The 19,991-nt window shown below is 40.3% G+C and overlaps 1 protein-coding gene across 1 annotated transcript; it reads right to left on the reverse strand.

Moving 5' to 3' along the window:
• Positions 1 to 6,312: 6,312 nt before the first annotated feature.
• Positions 6,313 to 19,960, reverse strand: LOC115109363 (cholesteryl ester transfer protein-like). The gene is made up of 13 exons (XM_029634178.2): positions 19,730 to 19,960; positions 19,372 to 19,523; positions 19,088 to 19,140; positions 18,709 to 18,779; positions 18,469 to 18,554; positions 18,264 to 18,333; positions 12,490 to 12,550; positions 12,277 to 12,368; positions 11,956 to 12,135; positions 11,011 to 11,061; positions 10,610 to 10,759; positions 9,997 to 10,067; positions 6,313 to 6,653 (listed from the first exon to the last, which is right to left on the reverse strand). Coding segments are annotated over exons 5-13 (747 nt in total). The 5' UTR covers positions 18,540 to 18,554; positions 18,709 to 18,779; positions 19,088 to 19,140; positions 19,372 to 19,523; positions 19,730 to 19,960; the 3' UTR covers positions 6,313 to 6,652.
• Positions 19,961 to 19,991: the final 31 nt, after the last annotated feature.

Genomic DNA, 19,991 nt, shown 5'->3' on the forward strand with positions numbered 1-19,991 from the left:
GTGCTACGGCGCGGTTATCATTTAGGCAGGTTACCTTCGATTCCTTGGGCACAGGGACTATGGTGGTCTGCTTGAAACATGTAGGTATTACAGACAGCCAGGGAGAGGTTGAAAATGTCAGTGAAGACACTTGCCAGTTGGTCCGCGCATGCATTGAGTAAACGTCCTTGTAATCCATCTTGCCCCGAGGCTTTGTGAATGTGAAAAAAGTATTTAGTCAGCCACCACTTGTGCAAGTTCTCCCACTTAAAAAGATGAGGCCATCATAGGTACACTTCAACTATGATAGACAAAATGAGAAGAAAAAAATCCAGAAAATCACATTGTAGGATTTTTTATGAATTTATTTGCAAATTATGGTGGAAAATAAGTATTTGGTCACCTACAACAAGCAAGATTTCTGGCTCTTACAGACCTGTAACTTCTTCTTTAAGAGGCTCCTCTGTCCTCCACTCGTTACCTTTATTAATGGCACCTGTTTGAACTTGTTATCAGTATAAAAGACACCTGTCCACAACCTCAAACAGTCACACTCCAAACTCCACTATGGCCAAGACCAAAGAGCTGTCAAAGGACACCAGAAACAAAATTATAGACCTGCACCAGGCTGGGAAGACTGAATCTGCAATAGGTAAGCAGCTTGGTTTGAAGAAATCAACTGTGGGAGCAATTATTAGGAAATGGAAGACATACAAGACCACTGATAATCTCCCTCGATCTGGGGCTCCACGCAAGATCTCACCCCGGGGGGTCAAAATGATCACAAGAACGGTGAGCAAAAATCCCAGAACCACACGGGGGGACCTATTGAATGACCTGCAGAGAGCTGGGACCAAAGTAACAAAGCCTACCATCAGTAACACACTACGCCGCCAGGGACTCAAATCCTGCAGTGCCAGACATGTCCCCCTGCTTAAGCCAGTACATGTCCAGGCCCGTCTGAAGTTTGCTAGAGAGCATTTGGATGATCCAGAAGAAGATTGGGGGAATGTCATATGGTCGGATGAAACCAAAATAGACCTTTTTGGTAAAAACTCAACTCGTCATGTTTGGAGGACAAAGAATGCTGAGTTGCATCCAAAGAACACCATACCTACTGTGAAGCATGGGGGTGGAAACATCATGCTTTGGGGCTGTTTTTCTGCAAAGGGACCAGGACGACTGATCCGTGTAAAGGAAAGAATGAATGGTGCCATATATTGTGAGATTTTGAGTGAAAACCTCCTTCCATCAGCAAGGGCATTGAAGATGAAACGTGGCTGGGTCTTTCAGCATGACAATGATCCCAAACACACCCCCTGGGCAACGAAGGAGTGGCTTCGTAAGAAGCATTTCAAGGTCCTGGAGTGGCCTAGCCAGTCTCCAGATCTCAACCCCATAGAAAATCTTTGGAGGGAGTTGAAAGTCCGTGTTGCCCAGCAACAGCCCCAAACATCATGCTCTAGAGGAGATCTGCATGGAGGAATGGGCCAAAATACCAGCAACAGTGTGTGAAAACCTTGTGAAGACTTACAGAAAACGTTTGACCTCTGTCATTGCCAACAAAGGGTATATAACAAAGTATTGAGATAAACTTTTGTTATTGACCAAATACTTATTTTCCACCATCATTTGCAAATAAATTCATTAAAAATCCTACAATGTGATTTTCGGGATTTTAGTCATCATAGTTGAAGTGTACCTATGATGAAAATTACAGGCCTCTCTCATCTTTTTAAGTCGGGGAACTTGCACAATTGGTGGCTGACTAAATACTTTTTTGCCCCACTGTATATAACAAGGTAATTCAAAAAAGTACATTTTGTTTGTATCTCCTGAATCTCCTCCTCGCTCCTATCCCCACCATCTTCTTCAAAACGGTTTTTAATTGCAAATCCGAAGAAGTGAAAGTTATTGTTAATCACTCCCAGGCACTTTCCCCACCGAAATAAAAACTGCTATGGTGAAACCCCTTCTGAAGAAAAGTAATCTAGATTCTTCAGTTTTTAGAAATTTTCGGTCAATCTCCAACCTTCCATTTTTAGGCAAAAAATTTGAGAAATTGGTTTTCAAACAGCTAACTTGTTTTTTAAGTGCCATCTGTATTTTTGAAAAATTCCAATCTTGTCTTTGGGACGACCACATCACAGAGACAGCCTAAGTTAAAGGGGTAAATGGTCTTAGAGCCAACACAGATGCCAAACAACTCTCTGTCCTTGTGCTATTGGATTTAAGTGCTGCCTTCGACACTGTTGACAATAGGGCTGGGCGGTATTGGGGCACGGACAGGTTTGGATTTTTACTTTACCTTCTATAATGGTATTTGAATAATGGTATTTGTTAAATGTGATACGCCGTGTGTAACGTCCATTTTTATAGTTTACTTCACTACTTGAGTCATCGCTCTCTCTCCATGCCGCTTTCCCCACATACCTAGCCTCGCCCCTGTCATTCAAGGAGCGCATTTATTGTCCTCTGACCACGAGACACTTGCGTTCAGTCTCTGCATGGTCAATGCACCACCTACAACAATGTTGATGACAACAATGCTATTTTACCTTTGTTTCATAATATAAATCCACTAGCCTCCTATAATTACACATTTTGTTTGTGTTTCTTACATCTGCAAACAGCTAGTTCGTATGTTCTTAGTAAGTCGTCCTTAACTTGTTAGCTGCTAATGCTAATCGCTAGCTAATAAATGTACTGAGTCAGAGCAAACATAACTAGCTATATAGCCTGATTATACCAGTGATGGTGTAGATCTGCATCTGCATTTTTTTGTGCAACAATACAGTATCTTCTAAATCAAAGAGGAATACGTGAAGCAAGAACATGTTAACTATGAAGTAGCTAAGATAAAATATTAAATGTAGCTAAAGATTGAAGGGTCCCCTAGTCAACATTTTTGTTCCTACCCTGTCACAATAAATCCTCCCTGGCATTTTTATTTGATGTCATGTCAAACACTGATGTCATGGCAGCGTTATCAGAAAGCAAAACATTTATTTTCACTGCTACACAGACGACACACAACTTTACATTTCTGGATAAATTATTAGACTGTATTAGTGATTTAAATACTTGGATGACTCACAACTTCCTCCAGCTAAATCAAGACAAGACCGAGGTACTATTGTTGGAGCCAAAGCACAGAGAGAGAATCTGGCTGCACATTTTAGTTCACGGGCAATAAAAATAAACACCAGGTAAAAAACCAAGGTGTTATTTTAGATTCTGAACTCCATTTCGAATCACACATTTGGAATGTGACCAAAATAGCTTTTTCCCACATGAGGAACATTGCCGCGGTGTGGCCGTTTCTCTCTCAAGCTGATACAGAGAGACTCATCCATGATTTTATTACAAGCAGGCTTGACTACTGTAATGCTTTCATGTCTGGTCCACCCAAGAACACCATTGGTCAACTGCAAAATATACAGAATGGTGCAGCACAGGAACTGACCAAGACCAAATGGAGAGCCCACATTAAACCGGTTTTAAAGTTTCTATTGGTTTTTAAATACAGGATTGTGCACCCCAATACATGTCAGACATGCTTTTAAGTTATGTACCCACTATGTCCCTCAGGTCCTCTGGCACTGGCATTTTAACTATCCTAAAGCTTAGGACCAAGAAGTATGGAGAGACAGCCTTTAGTTACTATGCCCCCAGCCTCTGGAATAGCCTGCCAGAGAACTTGAGGTGGGCAAAAACTGTGGACATTTTTAAAAGACATCTTATAACACACCTTTTTAGCTTTGCTTTTCCTTAGGGTGCTTTTTAGTCCTTCAGTTTTTGTTATTGTTTTTTTATACACTTATGTTTGTTGTGTAGTACATGTGTTTTTATTTTCATTGTTTGTTTTATCCTGTGAAGTATTCCATGTCTGAAATGTGCTGTATAAATAAAGCTTGATTTGATAACTAAAGTGTCTTATTAGGAAGTTTGCTACGTTGCGGAATGGTTTGTACTGAATGACATGTTTCTCCAAAACATTCTTGTAAGTTCTTGCACAGACTTTGAGTTATGTTTGCTCCCATTTGGTGGGTGTGGCTTGAGGCAAAGAGTGACGTGACCATGCTGATAGCGTTCCCCAACCCACAACCTCCTCATTTTACAACTGGTCATTCAGTACAGCACCGTTTCTGTTCAATTGAATGTTCCAGAACATAAAAACATACTAAATATAGCCCAGAACACTGGCCCCTTGCATTCAGCCCTATTCAGCAATATGGCGTACTTCAAATTCAAATATATCCTGCTTCATGTGCCATTGGGAATTTTCCATGGGAATACGTGGATGACGTCAATGCTATCACTGGTTTTAATGTCTTTGGAGCCAAACAACAACTGAAAAATATTTTGGGGGAAATTATACCACCACCCAAAAGGGCACTTTGGGGACTGGAAGGGCAATGGGGCATGTGCTCTGCAAAGGTAGAGTCCTATCTGTGCACATGCCTGGTTAGGAGGATATCAACATCCTCCTCTCATTATGTAAATCCTTAGCACAACCTACACATAACTAGGAGACTAACCATCAACCATTTATTACTTTATTTCCAAAAATGCAAAATTCACTGGGACATTACAGAGACAAAACAAGTTGGTAATGTTTCCATTCTGAAGCCATCTTCATTTGCCAAATGGCTGTCTTCCCAGAGGGCAGATGGACACCTGGTAGACCAGGGAAGTTGGCAGAGGAACCAGTTCTACTTGCTCTGTAACCAAGAGTAAATACATTGAAGTACTAGTATCGGTACTTTACTATTTCGATTTTTTACAACTTTTACATTCCTAAAGAAAGAAAATGTACTTTTTACTCCATACAATTTCCCTGACACCCAGAAGCACTTGTTACATTTTGAATGCTTAGCAGGACAGGAAAAGGGTCCACGATTGAGAACATCCCTGGTCATCCCTACTGCTTCTGACCTGGCAGACTCACTAAACACATGCTTTGTTGTAAATTATGTGTTGGAGTGTGCTCCTGGCTATCCCCCAAAAATTATTTAAAAAAAAAAGCTCATTGTCCCATCTGGTTTGCTTAAAAAGGAATTCCTAATGATTTATACTTTTACTTTTGACACTTGAGTACATTTTAGAAATTACATTTACTTTTAATACTTATCTATTTAAAAACAAGGAGTATTTTACTGGGTGACTTTTACTTGAGTAATTTTTTTATTGAGTTGAGTTATCTTTACTTTTACTCAAGTATGACAATTGGATACTTTTGCCACCACTGGTGCCAGATTAACCAATCCAATCATAAGACATAAGCGGAAATACCCTACTGCCATGGTCCCTTTGGTTACAGTATGCAAATTCATCATGTTATAAGTCTAATGTCTATTTCAGCTTTAGGGACTAGTTTAAGAGACAGAATCAACCATGTCAATGTAAAAGTTCATAATGAGTGTACAAAGACAATGCCATTTCAAATTAGGTGAAAAATAAGTTACATTTTTACAAACACACATACCTTATACACAGTGCCTGATTTGCTATGTGCACCTGGTCCAGGTGCAATTACAATTAGTAATTGTACTCCCAAGTCTAAAGTTGATCAACATTTCCGCTAATAGAGTCATTGAAAACATTGCACATCGGAGCACATTATAACTGTGTCTTGCCATCACGGTTGACAACTCCATTGTGTCCTCCTCCCAGAGCGCTAAGAACCTCGGTGTGATCCTGGACAACACCCTGTCGTTCTCAACTAACATCAAGGCGGTGGCCCGTTCCTGTAGGTTCATGCTCTACAACATCCGCAGAGTACGACCCTGCCTCACACAGGAAGCGGCGCAGGTCCTAATCCAGGCACTTGTCATCTCCCGTCTGGATTACTGCAACTCGCTGTTGGTTGGGCTCCCTGCCTGTGCCATTAAACCCCTACAACTCATCCAGAATGCCGCAGCCCGTCTGGTGTTCAACCTTCCCAAGTTCTCTCACGTCACCCCGCTCCTCCGCTCTCTCCACTGGCTTCCAGTTGAAGCTCGCATCCGCTACAAGACCATGGTGCTTGCCTACGGAGCTGTGAGGGGAACGGCACCTCAGTACCTCCAGGCTCTGATCAGGCCCTACACCCAAACAAGGGCACTGCGTTCATCCACCTCTGGCCTGCTCGCCTCCCTACCACTGAGGAAGTACAGTTCCCGCTCAGCCCAGTCAAAACTGTTCGCTGCTCTGGCCCCCCAATGGTGGAACAAACTCCCTCACGACGCCAGGACAGCAGAGTCAATCACCACCTTCCGGAGACACCTGAAACCCCACCTCTTTAAGGAATACCTAGGATAGGATAAAGTAATCCTTCTCACCCCCCTTAAAAGATTTAGATGCACTATTGTAAAGTGGCTGTTCCACTGGATGTCATAAGGTGAACGCACCAATTTGTAAGTCGCTCTGGATAAGAGTGTCTGCTAAATGACTTAAATGTAATGTAATGTAAATGTGTCTCAAGAGGGAGGAGCTTTGACCCTACAGACAGAAAATAATGAATTTATTTAGTCCTATAGTTTGTGTATACATTATATTTGGAGTTTATGATAAGTAAGAGTGAAGTACAGGGTTATGAGTACTCACATCCTGAGAAACAACCTGGGGCTTGATGATATCAAACAGATTTGCTCCCAGTTTGTCCATGAGTGCAGTTAAACCTGGTTCTAGTTCTAAGATAACAAGACGAGAAGAAACACATTGTTCAAAGCAACACACACACATCCCCCAGGTCACAAACTGGTTAACTGAACATTGTTTCAATGTAATTTGTCAATGTATTGTGACGTGGAAAATTCATTTGATAAAAATAAAAAAATAATCAACTGTTGTTGAGGGTAACATTTCAACCACAGGATTATGTCATGGTAATCCATTTTCAACAAGACAAACCTTGATATAAAATGGGTTGAATTTGTACCTTTGAAAAAAACATCAGGTCTTCAATGTAATATCCACTACAAGAAGAAAAAACATCTGGGCAGCACCTCCTACTGGAGAGTTGATCTATCTACAGGTATCCATTTTGGTCTCCCATCCAGGGTTTTAACCAAGCCCAGCCCTGCTTTGCTTTGATGTTTGTCACTGACTATTACCAATGTGCTATTGTGACAATGATTGTTATGAAATATCCACTTACAGTAATAGATTCACTGTTGTTATTGAAGTCATTCCAACAGATACATTCAACAGAGCAAATTAAATGTAACCATATCTTTTCAGTCATATCATCAATGATTATTTAGGCCTATACACACAATATGGCCAAACGTATGTGGCCACCCCTTCATATTAGTAGATTTGGCTATTTCAGCCACAACCGTTGCTGACAGTTGTATAAAATCGAGCACGCAGTCATGCAATCTCCATAGACAAACATTGGCAATACAATGGCCCATACTGAAGAGCTCAGTGACTTTCAACATGGCACCGTCAAAGGATGCCACCTTTTCATAAAGTCAGTTCGTCAAATTTCTGCCCTGCTAGTGTTGCCCCGGTCAAATGTAAGCGCTGTTATTATGAAGTGGAAACGTCTAGGAGCAACAACGGCTCAGCTGCGAAGTGGATGCAACACTGACTACAGAGTTCCAAATTGCCGCTGGAAGCACCGTCAGCATAAAAACTGTTAGTCGGGAACTTCATGAAATGGGTTTTCGTGGCCGAGCAGCCACACACAAGCCTAAGATCACCATCCGCAATGCCGAGCGTCGGCTGGGGTGGTGTAAAGCTCACCACCATTGGACTCTGGAGCAGTGGACACGCTTTCACTGGAGTGATGAATCACGCTTCACCATCTGGCAGTCTGAAGGATAAATCTGGGTTTGGCAGATGCCAGGAGAACGCTACCTGCCTGAATGCATAGTGCCATCTGTAAAGTTTGGTAGAGGAGGAATAATGGTCTGGGGCTGTTATCCATGGTTTGGGGCAAAGCCCCTTAGTTCTAGTGAAGGGAAATCTTGACACTACAGCACACAATTACATTCTAGATAATTCTGTGCTTCCAATTTTGTGGCAGCAGTTTGGCGAAGGCCCTTTCCTGTTTCAGCATGACAATGCCCCCTGCACAAAGCGAGGTCCATACAGAAATGGTTTGTTGATATCGGTGTGGAAGAACTTGACTGGCCTGCACAGAGCCCTGACCTCGCCCCAATGAACACCTTTGGGATGAATTGTAACGCCGACTGCGACCCCAGGTCTAATGGCCCAACATCAGTGCCCAACCTCACTAATGCTTGTGGCTGAATGGAAGCAAGTCCCTGCAGCAATGTTCCAACATCTAGTGGATAACCTTCCCAAAAGAGTGGAAGCTGTTATAGCAGCAAATGGGGGAGACCAATTCATGCCCATGATTTTGGAATGAGATGTTTGACGAGCAGGTGTCCACATACTTTTGGCCAGGTAATGTAGCACTTGGGAAGTCATCAACAGCTATTGTTTAAATTCAGCCCAGGATTCAACAATAAACAGACAATACATGGAGGCCTAGGGTTTCAAGCTTCTGTTGATTTCAAATGGAATCTACAAGTTAATAATAAATATGTTGGATTCACTTCTCCATCTTAACCCAAAATCAGTTAAAGAATAGGATAATTTTTCTAACTGTATTTAAAGTTAGTGCATTTAAAGTTAGATTTGATTTAGTCCTAGGTTTTTTTGTTTTAGTCCTAGAATGTTTTGTTAAAATGGAGATGTGAATACAACATATCAATCATTAATTAGTAGATAAACTGGAATTAAAGCCAGACTCAGTGGCACAGATGGAGCTATCCAAGCAGAAGATGCATCTCCTTCAAAAAGTTGATATTTGGTTGCGTTGACAACTAAACAAGTCAATAGCACTTTTGCAAAATGGCAAATAGCCTATTAAGTTGTTAATAAATTAGATGTTGGATTCACATCTCCATCTCAAACAAAAATAAAAGTTAAAGAATAAGATTAAGCCAGTGGCTCAGATGGAACTATACAAGCAGTAGATACATCTCCTTTAAAATGTTGATATTTGGTTGTGTTGTCAACCAAACAAAATTCAATATTACTTTTGTGTAAATGTAACAGTATTTATTCAACCTTAAAATGAGTAACTCATACATGAACACATTGAGGTTACTGTAACAATAAATGTCTTATGTAATCATAGAAAGTGTGCATGTTCAGGGTCCCAGGTGTGTGGAAATCTTCACAATTACTATAATAATCTGCACATAATCTCAAACGACATTGATCAATTGCAACGTATACTTTCATGTAATCTCAACTGCAAACCAGGTCATTTGGTTGTGGTATTAGATGAAGTAGAGTAATAAAATATTAAGTTTGTATCGCCTTTCGTTGGTTGAAGGAAGAGTGGTCAAAGCGCAGCGTGGAAAGTGTTCATGATATTTATTTTCAAGAAACACTCAAACAAAAATAACAACTCAAAAACGAACAGTTCCGTCAGGCACAGACACTAAACAGAAAATAACACCCCACAAAACACAAACAAAATACCTATTTATATATGATCCCCAATCAGAGCCAACGATAGACAGCTGCCTCTGATTGGGAACCACACTCTGCAAAAACAACAAAGAAATAGAAAACATAGATTTTCCCACCCGAGTCACACCCTGACCTAACCAAACATAGAGAATAAATAAGGATCTCTAAGGTCAGGGTGTGACAAAGTTGTTGTATAAATAAACCAAATATCTGACATTGCATTCCAATTTGAACTTTGTTGTGTGTTTAAATGTTCTAAAGCACAGTGATAACACATTTACGTGACAACTAAACCACAAACAAGACATTGCTTTTCCATTGGAATCTGGTTGTGCTTTTAGATGGTTGAAAGCATAGTGAGAACATTGGGAATTCAACAAACTTTTGGCTGTCTTTTTGAGTGGGTTAAAATAGTTTGGAATCTCCTTGATCAATGTATCTGCTCAATATTACCCAATTCTCCCATGTTGAAAATGCATGGTATGCCCAGTGGGATATCTCAATTTACTAAACGGGACAGGATGAAACAGAACTCACCAGATATTACTTTTGGGACACCTATTTTTTTCCACTGCTCCTTTTAAATATTCAATGTGAGCTTCAACCATCTGGAGAGCAAAAGAAAATAAGAAAGAAGCAATCTACCAACGTTACATGTCACTTAGATAGTGATTCAATGAGTCTACTTAATTCTCACCTGCAGTGTGTGTTTGGACAGTGATTCCTTCATTATGGAAATTATTTTGTGGAAAGAAACAGCCTTCTTTTTTTTACTTGCACAGATGTCGACAGCAGTGGTACTTGTTAGTGAACATGAACTTGTTAGTGAACATGCAACCAGGAAGGTTGCAATCAAGAACTGAACCGTTAGTCACTGTAACCATTATGGAGGCACAGTGAATTCATCACAATAACAGTTACAGACATGAAGGCCTATGTACATGCTCACAGAATAGGCATGAAAATGGAATAAGACTCACTGTGGCGCTATAGCGTTTAGGATCAATTACTTCTCAGAGTATGAAGTTCTCACAACAACCTCCACCTCAGAGACAGCGACAAACTTAATTTAGCTACTAATCTGGGAGAAAAGGTTGTCTGATGCTATGTTATTTAAATCATGAAAACGACATATGTTTGGTTGGCTGACCGTCTCAAAGTAAAGTCCTGGGATGTCCTCAGCTCCGCTGGTCAGCTTCACTGCAGCCAAAGCTCTAACAGAGATGCCCAGTGGGGTCGTCCACAGTTGAGGCACTGACACACTCCACACCCTCAGAAATGGCTCCTCAGAGGACAGTAGCTGACAGGGGATAACAAACAAATACAGTATGTCACACAGGCTCAGAGAGACACACACATTTACCTGTATACACACATATGTATACACATTGCATTAATCTGCTAGGATTATTTATAACACAATGTAAGATAAAGACACCACAAAATGTGCATTGATCCATAGTCATAGTAGCGCAGATGCCAAGATAGGTCACATGGTCTGTGGAGCTGATAGGAGTCTGAGGATTGTACCGACTGGGTTTGTCACATTACCTGGTTTAGGAACTCTGGCATTTCGGTTGACAAATACACTTTGAAAAGTTCCTGTAATTAAGTTGACCATGTTAATAGCACAAATTAAATACACAAATCAGCTTGAAGTCACCATGTAAGATAGTGTTTACTTGCCACATCATAATTGTAGACATCTGTTGGAAACATTGCTTTTGCTGCTTCATCACGCTATTACAGTGCATTGCCCTGTCTCTAACATATTTATTTATTTATTTTATTTCACCTTTATTTAACCAGGTAGGCAAGTTGAGAACAAGTTCTCATTTACAATTGCGACCTGGCCAAGATAAAGCAAAGCAGTTCGACAGATACAACGACACAGAGTTACACATGGAGTAAAACAAACATACAGTCAATAATACAGTATAAACAAGTCTATATACAATGTGAGCAAATGAGGTGAGAAGGGAGGTAAAGGCAAAAAAAGGTCATGGTGGCAAAGTAAATACAATATAGCAAGTAAAACACTGGAATGGTAGTTTTGCAATGGAAGAATGTGCAAAGTAGAAATAAAAATAATGGGGTGCAAAGGAGCAAAATAAATAAATAAATTAAATACAGTTGGGAAAGAGGTAGTTGTTTGGGCTAAATTATAGGTGGGCTATGTACAGGTGCAGTAATCTGTGAGCTGCTCTGACAGTTGGTGCTTAAAGCTAGTGAGGGAGATAAGTGTTTCATAACATAACATAATATAACATAACCCCCAACAACAACTCCTGATTACTTAAAGGATGCCTTTCTACCTTAACGTCAGTAGCAGTCGCTCTTATCCAGAACAACTTACAGTTGTGAGTATATACATTTTCATAACGGTCCCCCGTGGGAATCAAACCCACAACCCTGGCGTGGCAAGTGCCATGTTCTACCAACTGCGCCACACAGGATCATGTTAGAGTGACTTCCACTAGTCAGGTCGACACCTACTGTGAGCTCCAGGCCAGAGATGTTGAGGACAAAACGTCCATCTTGGTGGGAAGCTGTAATTAAGGGGTTGAAGACCTCATCAGAGATCCAAAAGTAAAGCATGCGGTCCTCTGTCAGCTGGCTGGGGTGGAATACAGAGGCATTGATGACAGCTGTCACATTGTTGTATTTGGCCAGACCCTGGACATTGAGAAGTCAGAACAGCAGGTAAAACTCTGCACATAGATACCCTAACATATACAATAACAGTTGATATTGTGCATCATCATCTACCATATAAATGGATGCTAAACAAAAATAATGAAGGGGTATACACTGCACCTTGTGATATGATTCAATGTACTGTGATGTGATGACAGGGGCAGAAGTTACACCAATATTCATGCTGATGTCACCATCACTAAGGAATTGCTCTGTGGGAATCAAAGGGGAAATGTAAACATATGTATATAGATGACAGACATAAATAACACAACGTTTTGTTGTAGGCTTCATAAGTCATCATCTACCCAAACTCCACAAACGTGACCATACCTGCTCGTTCCTGTATGAAGTCAGCCAGTATGTTTGCCACATTATTAATCTCCTTGCAGATCTGCAATTAGGCAAATACGTTCCCTATGAATAACATTGTTTCATTATTTGTTGCAGCTGATGAGATCATGTGTCAGCAGGGTCGTATTAACCAAACAATAGAGGGCAGAGTTGAGCTGTCAGTTAGTCCTCTTTCCAACACATTGGCCTTTTTTGTCAAAAGTGTGTTCTCCGTCCTCTCTCTGTCAAAGACAGTACAGTATGAAGATATGCATTCATTCTCCAATAGAAATCCGCGACCACACTTGTAAGTGATGTCATGGCGATGTTGGCTAGCTAAGCAAAGGATAATCTGTCAATAGGCAAATGGAGACGGTCAGATGAGAAAGATATTTCACCGAATATGTAAATGTGAAGCATCCGCTTGGCGTTTCAACTCACTACCAAATATGGAAGACCACTGGCCGGCAGCGAGAGAAGATAAAGCGAGATCGATTTTGGCCGACATTCTGCTAATTTTCTCATCGATTAAACTTTTTTACCTCAATATACATTTTCTGTTCCCAAAACTAGAATATGTTACGAACATAGTGGACTAAGTTTTGTAGAATTTACCCTTTGCCAAAGTAAAAAATAATGGGGTTGTTTAGAAGGAGTGCAAAAGCGAATTGAGTTATTGCACACTCGCACTTCACAGAGTAGGCCTTCTCTAACAGAAATATGATTTGCTAGAACGCGGCAATGCTAGCTCGTACTTGGCTCTGCCCACTTCCTTGCTTCTTCTGACAACTGACTCATTTGTTCATGTTTGAAACAACGGGCTGTGGTCTATCTTGGTTTAGTTATAAAAATCTTTGGTTCTCCCCTCCTCGATAGCCTCCTTTTGGTGTATCCTTCTCCTTCTTCTTCTTCGGAGTTTAACAGCGGTTGGCATCCAAAATGTTGCTTTACCGCCCCCAACTGGACTATCATATAAATCCATTATTCTTTGTAATACGAAATACAATTCAAATAATAATAATAATATAGATATATAGATATATACAAAAAAAACGTATACCCATTAAAATCATGACACCATTCCACTACTTGATCCTATCTACTCTTGCACCATGCCAATGGCCTGGGACACCACCACTCAACACTTAACTCTTCTGAAGTCAAATCTCATATACCCAAATACTTCTCTGTAGCTGCCACCACAACATCTATTTTCTGTGATTTACGTTCCATTTCTGCGGTACAGTTGATGACCATTGCTATGAACGCTAAGAAGTCAACATTACTGAAGCTTAAATCACTTGCTTGCTATTTGGGGTTTTAGGCTGGGTTTCTGTACAGTACTTTGTGCCCCAGCTGATGTAAGAAGGGCTTTATAAATACATTTGTTTGATTGATTGATCACTCGTTGGCCTATCCCTCTGTGCTGGCACAGATGTACTACTCACAGGGATCCTGACCCATCCTCTTCTACTTTCTTCACTGCCTCAGCATACAACACCTTCTGCACTACTCTGACTCTAGCCACCTCAACCTGCCTCTCTCGCATCGGACACTTCCGATCCCCAGCAACATGGGCACCCCTACAGTTGTGTGTGTCAACACCCCTACAGTTGACACACACAACTTTTCAAACTACACAATCCTCTATCCCATGCCCTCCTGCACACTTCCCACATCTTGGAATCTCCCTCCTACAAACTGCTGCAACATGATCATAAACATAACACCTGAAACACCACAGTGGGTTCGGCACAAAAGCTCTAACAGCATAACTGATATATCCTAACATGACTTTGCCAGGTAAAGACTCAAAACTCAAAAGGACAGACTGTGTCACTTCTGTATCACCACGCTCCCCACTGGGTCTGTGTTGCACCAAACAGCGGGCATCACAAATACCAGGAATCTTTAACTTCAATTGCTCCACCTCCACACTTAATGCTTACCTAGAAATCACTCCTTTCAATTGTGCCCTTTTCCGAAGAGCAAAGCAAGAAACAGATCTCGACCCAAGTTGCGTGACACGAAGCTCCCGCTCCCTTTGATCGGAAGAAACACACACAAATATCACTACAGGTTACCTTCACTAATTCAACTGTACCCAACTCCTTTCTCACCAACCCTGAAACCACAAATGGATCTGCCAAAAGGCAAGGATCCATTTTCTTCAAAAATGTCACCCCTACTGGACCAGATTCCTCTTCATCATGTCCATTGATGCACTACACTTTCCATCTCACTTAACTCGCTCTCCTTCACTTTCATTTCACCTCCAGAACTTGATCTGGAGCACAGGTCACTTTGTTTGCACTTGACTCTTCTTCAACACCCAATCTCCATTTTTATCGCCATTTCCTCAAATTCAGTTCCAACCTCAGTTTTTCTCATTTTCTTTAACCTCTTCTTCCTCTTTTTTCCCCCTACATTCCTCCTCAGAAATCCACCTTCCTGTGTCCCTGTCCCAATATTCCTCTTCTCCGGACTTTGCTTGCGGCCGGATGAAATCCCTACATAACATCTCATAATGGTCATTCTCTCCTTGGAAACGTGTCTTCTCTGGGCGCTGTCACTTTGAGAGAATGAGCAGTGGCCACACACCTTTTGGTGTATCCTACCGCAGAAGAGTTTTGGTATCAGCTGTTGTATTGTCGGAGGAGAAAATCATACACACATTTTTTTTAAATATGCTACTTATCCTTTATCTATTAAATGTCTTACACAATAAACTTCCCACTCAACCTGAAGGAATAAGCTACTAAAACCTTTTGGGATGCATTTCAGTACTGGATCACATATAACAATGTGGTCTCAGAGTATTTTGTATTTTTCTGTACGTAAGTCCAAGACACTCTTTTATGGTCACTTAAGTGGGGTGGTTGGTCAGATAACGTGAATGTCTAGCAACCCAAAGGTTGTGATTTCAAATCTCATCATGGACAACTTTAGCTAATTAGCAACTTTTCAACTCTTTGCTACTTTTTAGCTACTTTGAAACTACTAGGCATGTTAGCTAACCCTTCCCTAACACTAACCTTAACCCTTTTAGCTAACCTTTCCCTAACCTTAACCCTTTAACCTAACTCCTAAACTTAACCCTAACCTTAACCCTAAAGGCATCAGCATGCTTCAGTTCGGCTGCTCGCATACTCCCTTAAAAGACATTTACTTGAAAAACGAGAAAATGTCAGCAATAGTACTGTTTGTCCATCTTGAGACGCCGTAGCCAGTATACACTTCCTCAAAATAGTCTGAATTAATCTAAGATACTCAAGAAATCTGTCATTAATTTGAAGTTTTTGCAGAGGAGATCTTAGTTGCGCAATTTTGCATTTAACTAAGATGTTTGGTGCAGTATTTCTCAATAAAATAATTGCATGAAAACGAGTTTTGAAGAATGCCTACTGTTGAAGAATGCCTACTGTTGAGCAATCACCGACAAAGGGGTTTAGACTTCAGCTCCAAACTTCGGCTTGCCTCCTGAAAAAGCATTGTGCTCCCGAAAAGCCAAAAAAACCCTCACTGAAGTCCAAAATGAACCAAAAGGTCACCAAATGTTGTCATAATATATGCACAAACTCTTCTGAACTGTTTCGGCTGGGAAGCATATGAACTCCTTAACCCCTAGCTTAGCTAACATTAGCGAGCTAGCTAACATTAGCCAACTAGCTCAAATTCGTAGCATATCATATACGTTTTGCAAATTCGTAACATATTGTACATTTTGCAAATTCATAACATATTGTACGTTTTGCAAATTCTGAATATATAATAGGAACTGTAATTCGTAAAATGTAAATACAGAACAACACAAAATGCTCTTAGACCAGGTTGTCCCACTGGGTACACCATGTCATTTCAGTTGCAAATGAGAACTTGTTCTCAACTAGCCTACCTGGTTAAAATAAAGGTGATATAAAAAATAAATATAAACATTTCAACATGGAGAATTGGTTAATATTTGGTAGATAGCCTATGTTGATCAATGAGATTCCAACTTATTTTCACCCACTCAAAAAGTTTGTTGAATTCCCGAATGTGTTATCACTGCTTCAACCATCTAAAAGCTCAACCAAATTCCAAAGATAAATCAATGTCTGATTTTTCGTTTAGTTGTCCCCTAAATATGTTATCAGTGCACTTTCAACCATTTCAAAGCACACCAAAGTTCAAATGGGAATACAATGTCAGATATTTTGTTTATTTATACAACAACTTAATGAGTCAACAATTTGCTTGATCTAATATCACAACTAAATTACCTGGGTTGCAATTTGTAGAGATTACATTAAAGCACATGGTGCAAGTGATCAATACTGTTTGAGATTCTGTGCAGATTATTATAGTAATTGTGAAGATTTCCACACACCTGGGACCCTGAACATGCACACTTTCTATGATTACATAAGACATTTATTGTTACAGTAACCTCAATGTGTTCATGGATGAGTTACTCATTTTAATGTTGAATACTGTTACATTAGTTTGTAAGATAGCCTTAATATTAGGTGACTTACAGTCTTACAAAATAAATATTGAATTGTGTTTGGTTGACAACTACAACATGAACATTTAAAGGAGATGTATCTACTGCTTGTATAGTTCCATCTGAGCCACTGGCTTAATCCCATTCTTTAACTTTTATTTTGGTTGAGATGGAGATGAGAATCCAACATATAATTTATTAACTTGTCGACAAGTTAAGAGGCTATTTATCGTATTGCAAAAGTGATATAGAATTGTGTTTGGTTGTTAAGTCATCCAAATATCAAATTTTTAAGGAGATATATCTTCTGCTTGGATAGCTCCATCTGTGCCACTGAGTCTGGCTTTAATTGCAGTTTGTCTACAAATGAATAATTGATATGTTGTATTCACATCTCAATTTCAACCAAAAGTTAAAGAAAAGGACTAAATCAAATCAAACTTTAAATTCACTTTAAATACAGTTTGATTTGATTTAATCCTAATTTTTAACTATTATTTTTGGTTGAGATGGAGATGTGAATCCAACACATTTATTATTAAAATTCCATTTAAAATCAACCTAAGCTTGAATCCCTAAGCCTTTTAATTTCATACAAGCACATCTTTGCCCACATTCACTCTCCTCGCTGCCTCTCCTCGATTACCTTTGACCTTTTTCAAAAGGAGGTGAGAGGATGCAGGAGTTGAGCAAATCTAATTGAGTAAAGGCCAATGAGACATATAGCACAGATAGAACAATGAGACAGATATTTCACTTGATTTATAAATGTGAAGCATCCGCTTGGCTTTCCACTCACTACCAAATATGGTAGTGAGAGGAAGCCCAGTGGACGCAGTGGGAGAAGATGGCAGGAGTTGGATTTTTGACAGACATTCTGCAAATGTTCTCATCGATTAAACATTTGATCTCAATACAGTTTTATGTTCCCAAAACTAGTCTGTTGTGAGCAGAGAGGACTACGTTTTGTAGACTTTATCCTTTGCCAAAGTCTTAAAAAATTGTTTTGTTTAGAAGGAGTGCAAAGGTTAATAGAGTTATTGCACACGCGCACTTCCCAAGTAAGCGTTCCCTAACGGAAATATGCAGATGTGTGCTATAGGCCCAATAGGATCTCACTAGCTCGTGCTTGGCTCTGCCCACCTCCTTGCTTGTTCTTCCCATTATTTGTTCCCATTCCAAACAACAGGGTGTGGTCTATCTTGGTTTAGTTATAAAAATATTTGCATATACTATTATTCCAACTGTAAATTGGTCTTATCCTAAACTTCCCTCTTATGTCACTCACCTGGCTTTTAATAACCAACTTCACTGTGAAGGTGATAAAGTCTGTAAACAGCCTCTTCAGCCAGCCAGGTCTACAGACAGAATGTAAAGCAGAGGTTTTGTATTTTATGCAGCAGTTTTACTTTTCTTGTCGAAAAACAGAGAGCAGTTGACAAGTGTAATATATTGCACAATTTTCTCTAGGTTTCATGTTCATGTTCACTCACTCTGTCTCCCAGCAGCAGGAGATTGAGCTTGTGGATGGTAAGGTAACAGACTGAGGTGTCTGCGGCAACATTCTCTTTTCCACAATCTGAGACATAGAAAGACTGGTCAGTGCCAAGAAATACATTACAACACATCACAATAAAACTCTGTTTATAAGATTCCTTTCAACTCTTGAGGAGAATGAGAATGAGAGTGAACATTGAAAACTACAAAAACAATGGACAGAAAAATCTACTTACAAAGTTTGGGGTTAATGCCGAGATCAATATGTGACTCAATTTCAAAATCTACTGAATGTCCCACGTTGACACTGCAAACAGTGACACATGGCAGTGTCACAAGCACACAGTTATCTAAGGTCAACATACAAGCCTTAGTAGTAGCCTACATACCAGGATATTTGGTTAAAATACAACATAACATTAAAACTCACAGAAATGTATATTAAAAATCTGAACATAAACTGATCAACACTAGTTCCATCTTTTTCCTGCTCAGTGTCATCCTCCCCGGTTACAGTGATTGATGGAAGGTCTCACAGCCAACTGCCATTTTCATACTGGATGGTTCCCTAGGAAACAGCAGACACTTTGGCGATAGCAATCTCAATGCCTTTACCTGGCTTCAGCTCAAACTCACTCCGCCCAATCGACAGGTTATGGATCTCCAGACTGAGAGGGCAAAGATCAGGAGAGGACAATATTATTGGTTGTTCCTTAAAAGAGCCAACCAAGAAAGCACTGGCAACAGAGTTGACGTTCAATCTGTTTGTGATTTAAAAATAAGTGCTTATGCATTCATCCAAACATGTGCCATATACTTCACCTATCTATGATTAGCGAATGCAGGACTAAATGATTGCAAGTGAGGAAATGGAGGAGAATGAAAGGAAATGCACGTACATGTGGTGCTGGTGTGCTGACTGTGGAAGGAGAGAGGTCCACTCACTTGGTAAGCCCATATTTAACCTTTCCAACAAAGAGAATAGACTTCTCACTGTTCATGCTTGAACAGCCTGGATCAGCCTGTATCACCTTGGTGGTCTTCTCATTTACTGAAGACAAAATAAGTCAGTAAAATCGAATGTTTTTATTCAAACAAAAACAACGCAATAATGAAGCTATAAAGCACCTTCAGCATCAGCTGAGAGAGATTCTAGAGAACACCATAGAGAGAGAGAGAGAGAGAGAGAGAGAGAGAGAGAGAGAGAGAGAGAGAGAGAGAGAGAGAAAGAGACGGGAATAGAGTAGTCATACTCACAGACCACTGCTGCAGAGTAGGTCAGCCTACAGACAGCCCCAGTGAATCTGTATGCAGAGACAGGATTCAGACAGGAGCGGGATAACCCAACCAGGCCCAGGAACAGCAGCAGGACTGGGAGTGTCATCAAACACTTATCCATCACACAAGAAGCTAAATTAATACTGACTTCAAACTGAATCCCAGAGCTGTGTAGTGTCTCCTCAGAAACCTGCCACTGATCCAGGCTGTGTTGAGCCGAACAGACAAGCGGAGGAAGAGG

Source organism: Oncorhynchus nerka, linkage group LG25 (genome assembly GCF_034236695.1).
Source record: "Oncorhynchus nerka isolate Pitt River linkage group LG25, Oner_Uvic_2.0, whole genome shotgun sequence".
Lineage (NCBI taxonomy): Eukaryota > Metazoa > Chordata > Actinopteri > Salmoniformes > Salmonidae > Oncorhynchus > Oncorhynchus nerka.

Coding starts and splice junctions, on each gene's coding strand:
- LOC115109363 (XM_029634178.2), bottom strand. CDS start 18,539: ATGTTGCCGCAGACACCTCAGTCTGTTACCTTACCATCCACAAGCTCA. Junction 11,062..11,955: donor TCTCTGGCCTGGAGCTCACA/GTAGGTGTCGAC, acceptor ACTTAATTACAG/GAACTTTTCAAAGTGTATTT. Junction 10,068..10,609: donor CAGGACTTTACTTTGAGACG/GTCAGCCAACCA, acceptor TTTGCTCTCCAG/ATGGTTGAAGCTCACATTGA.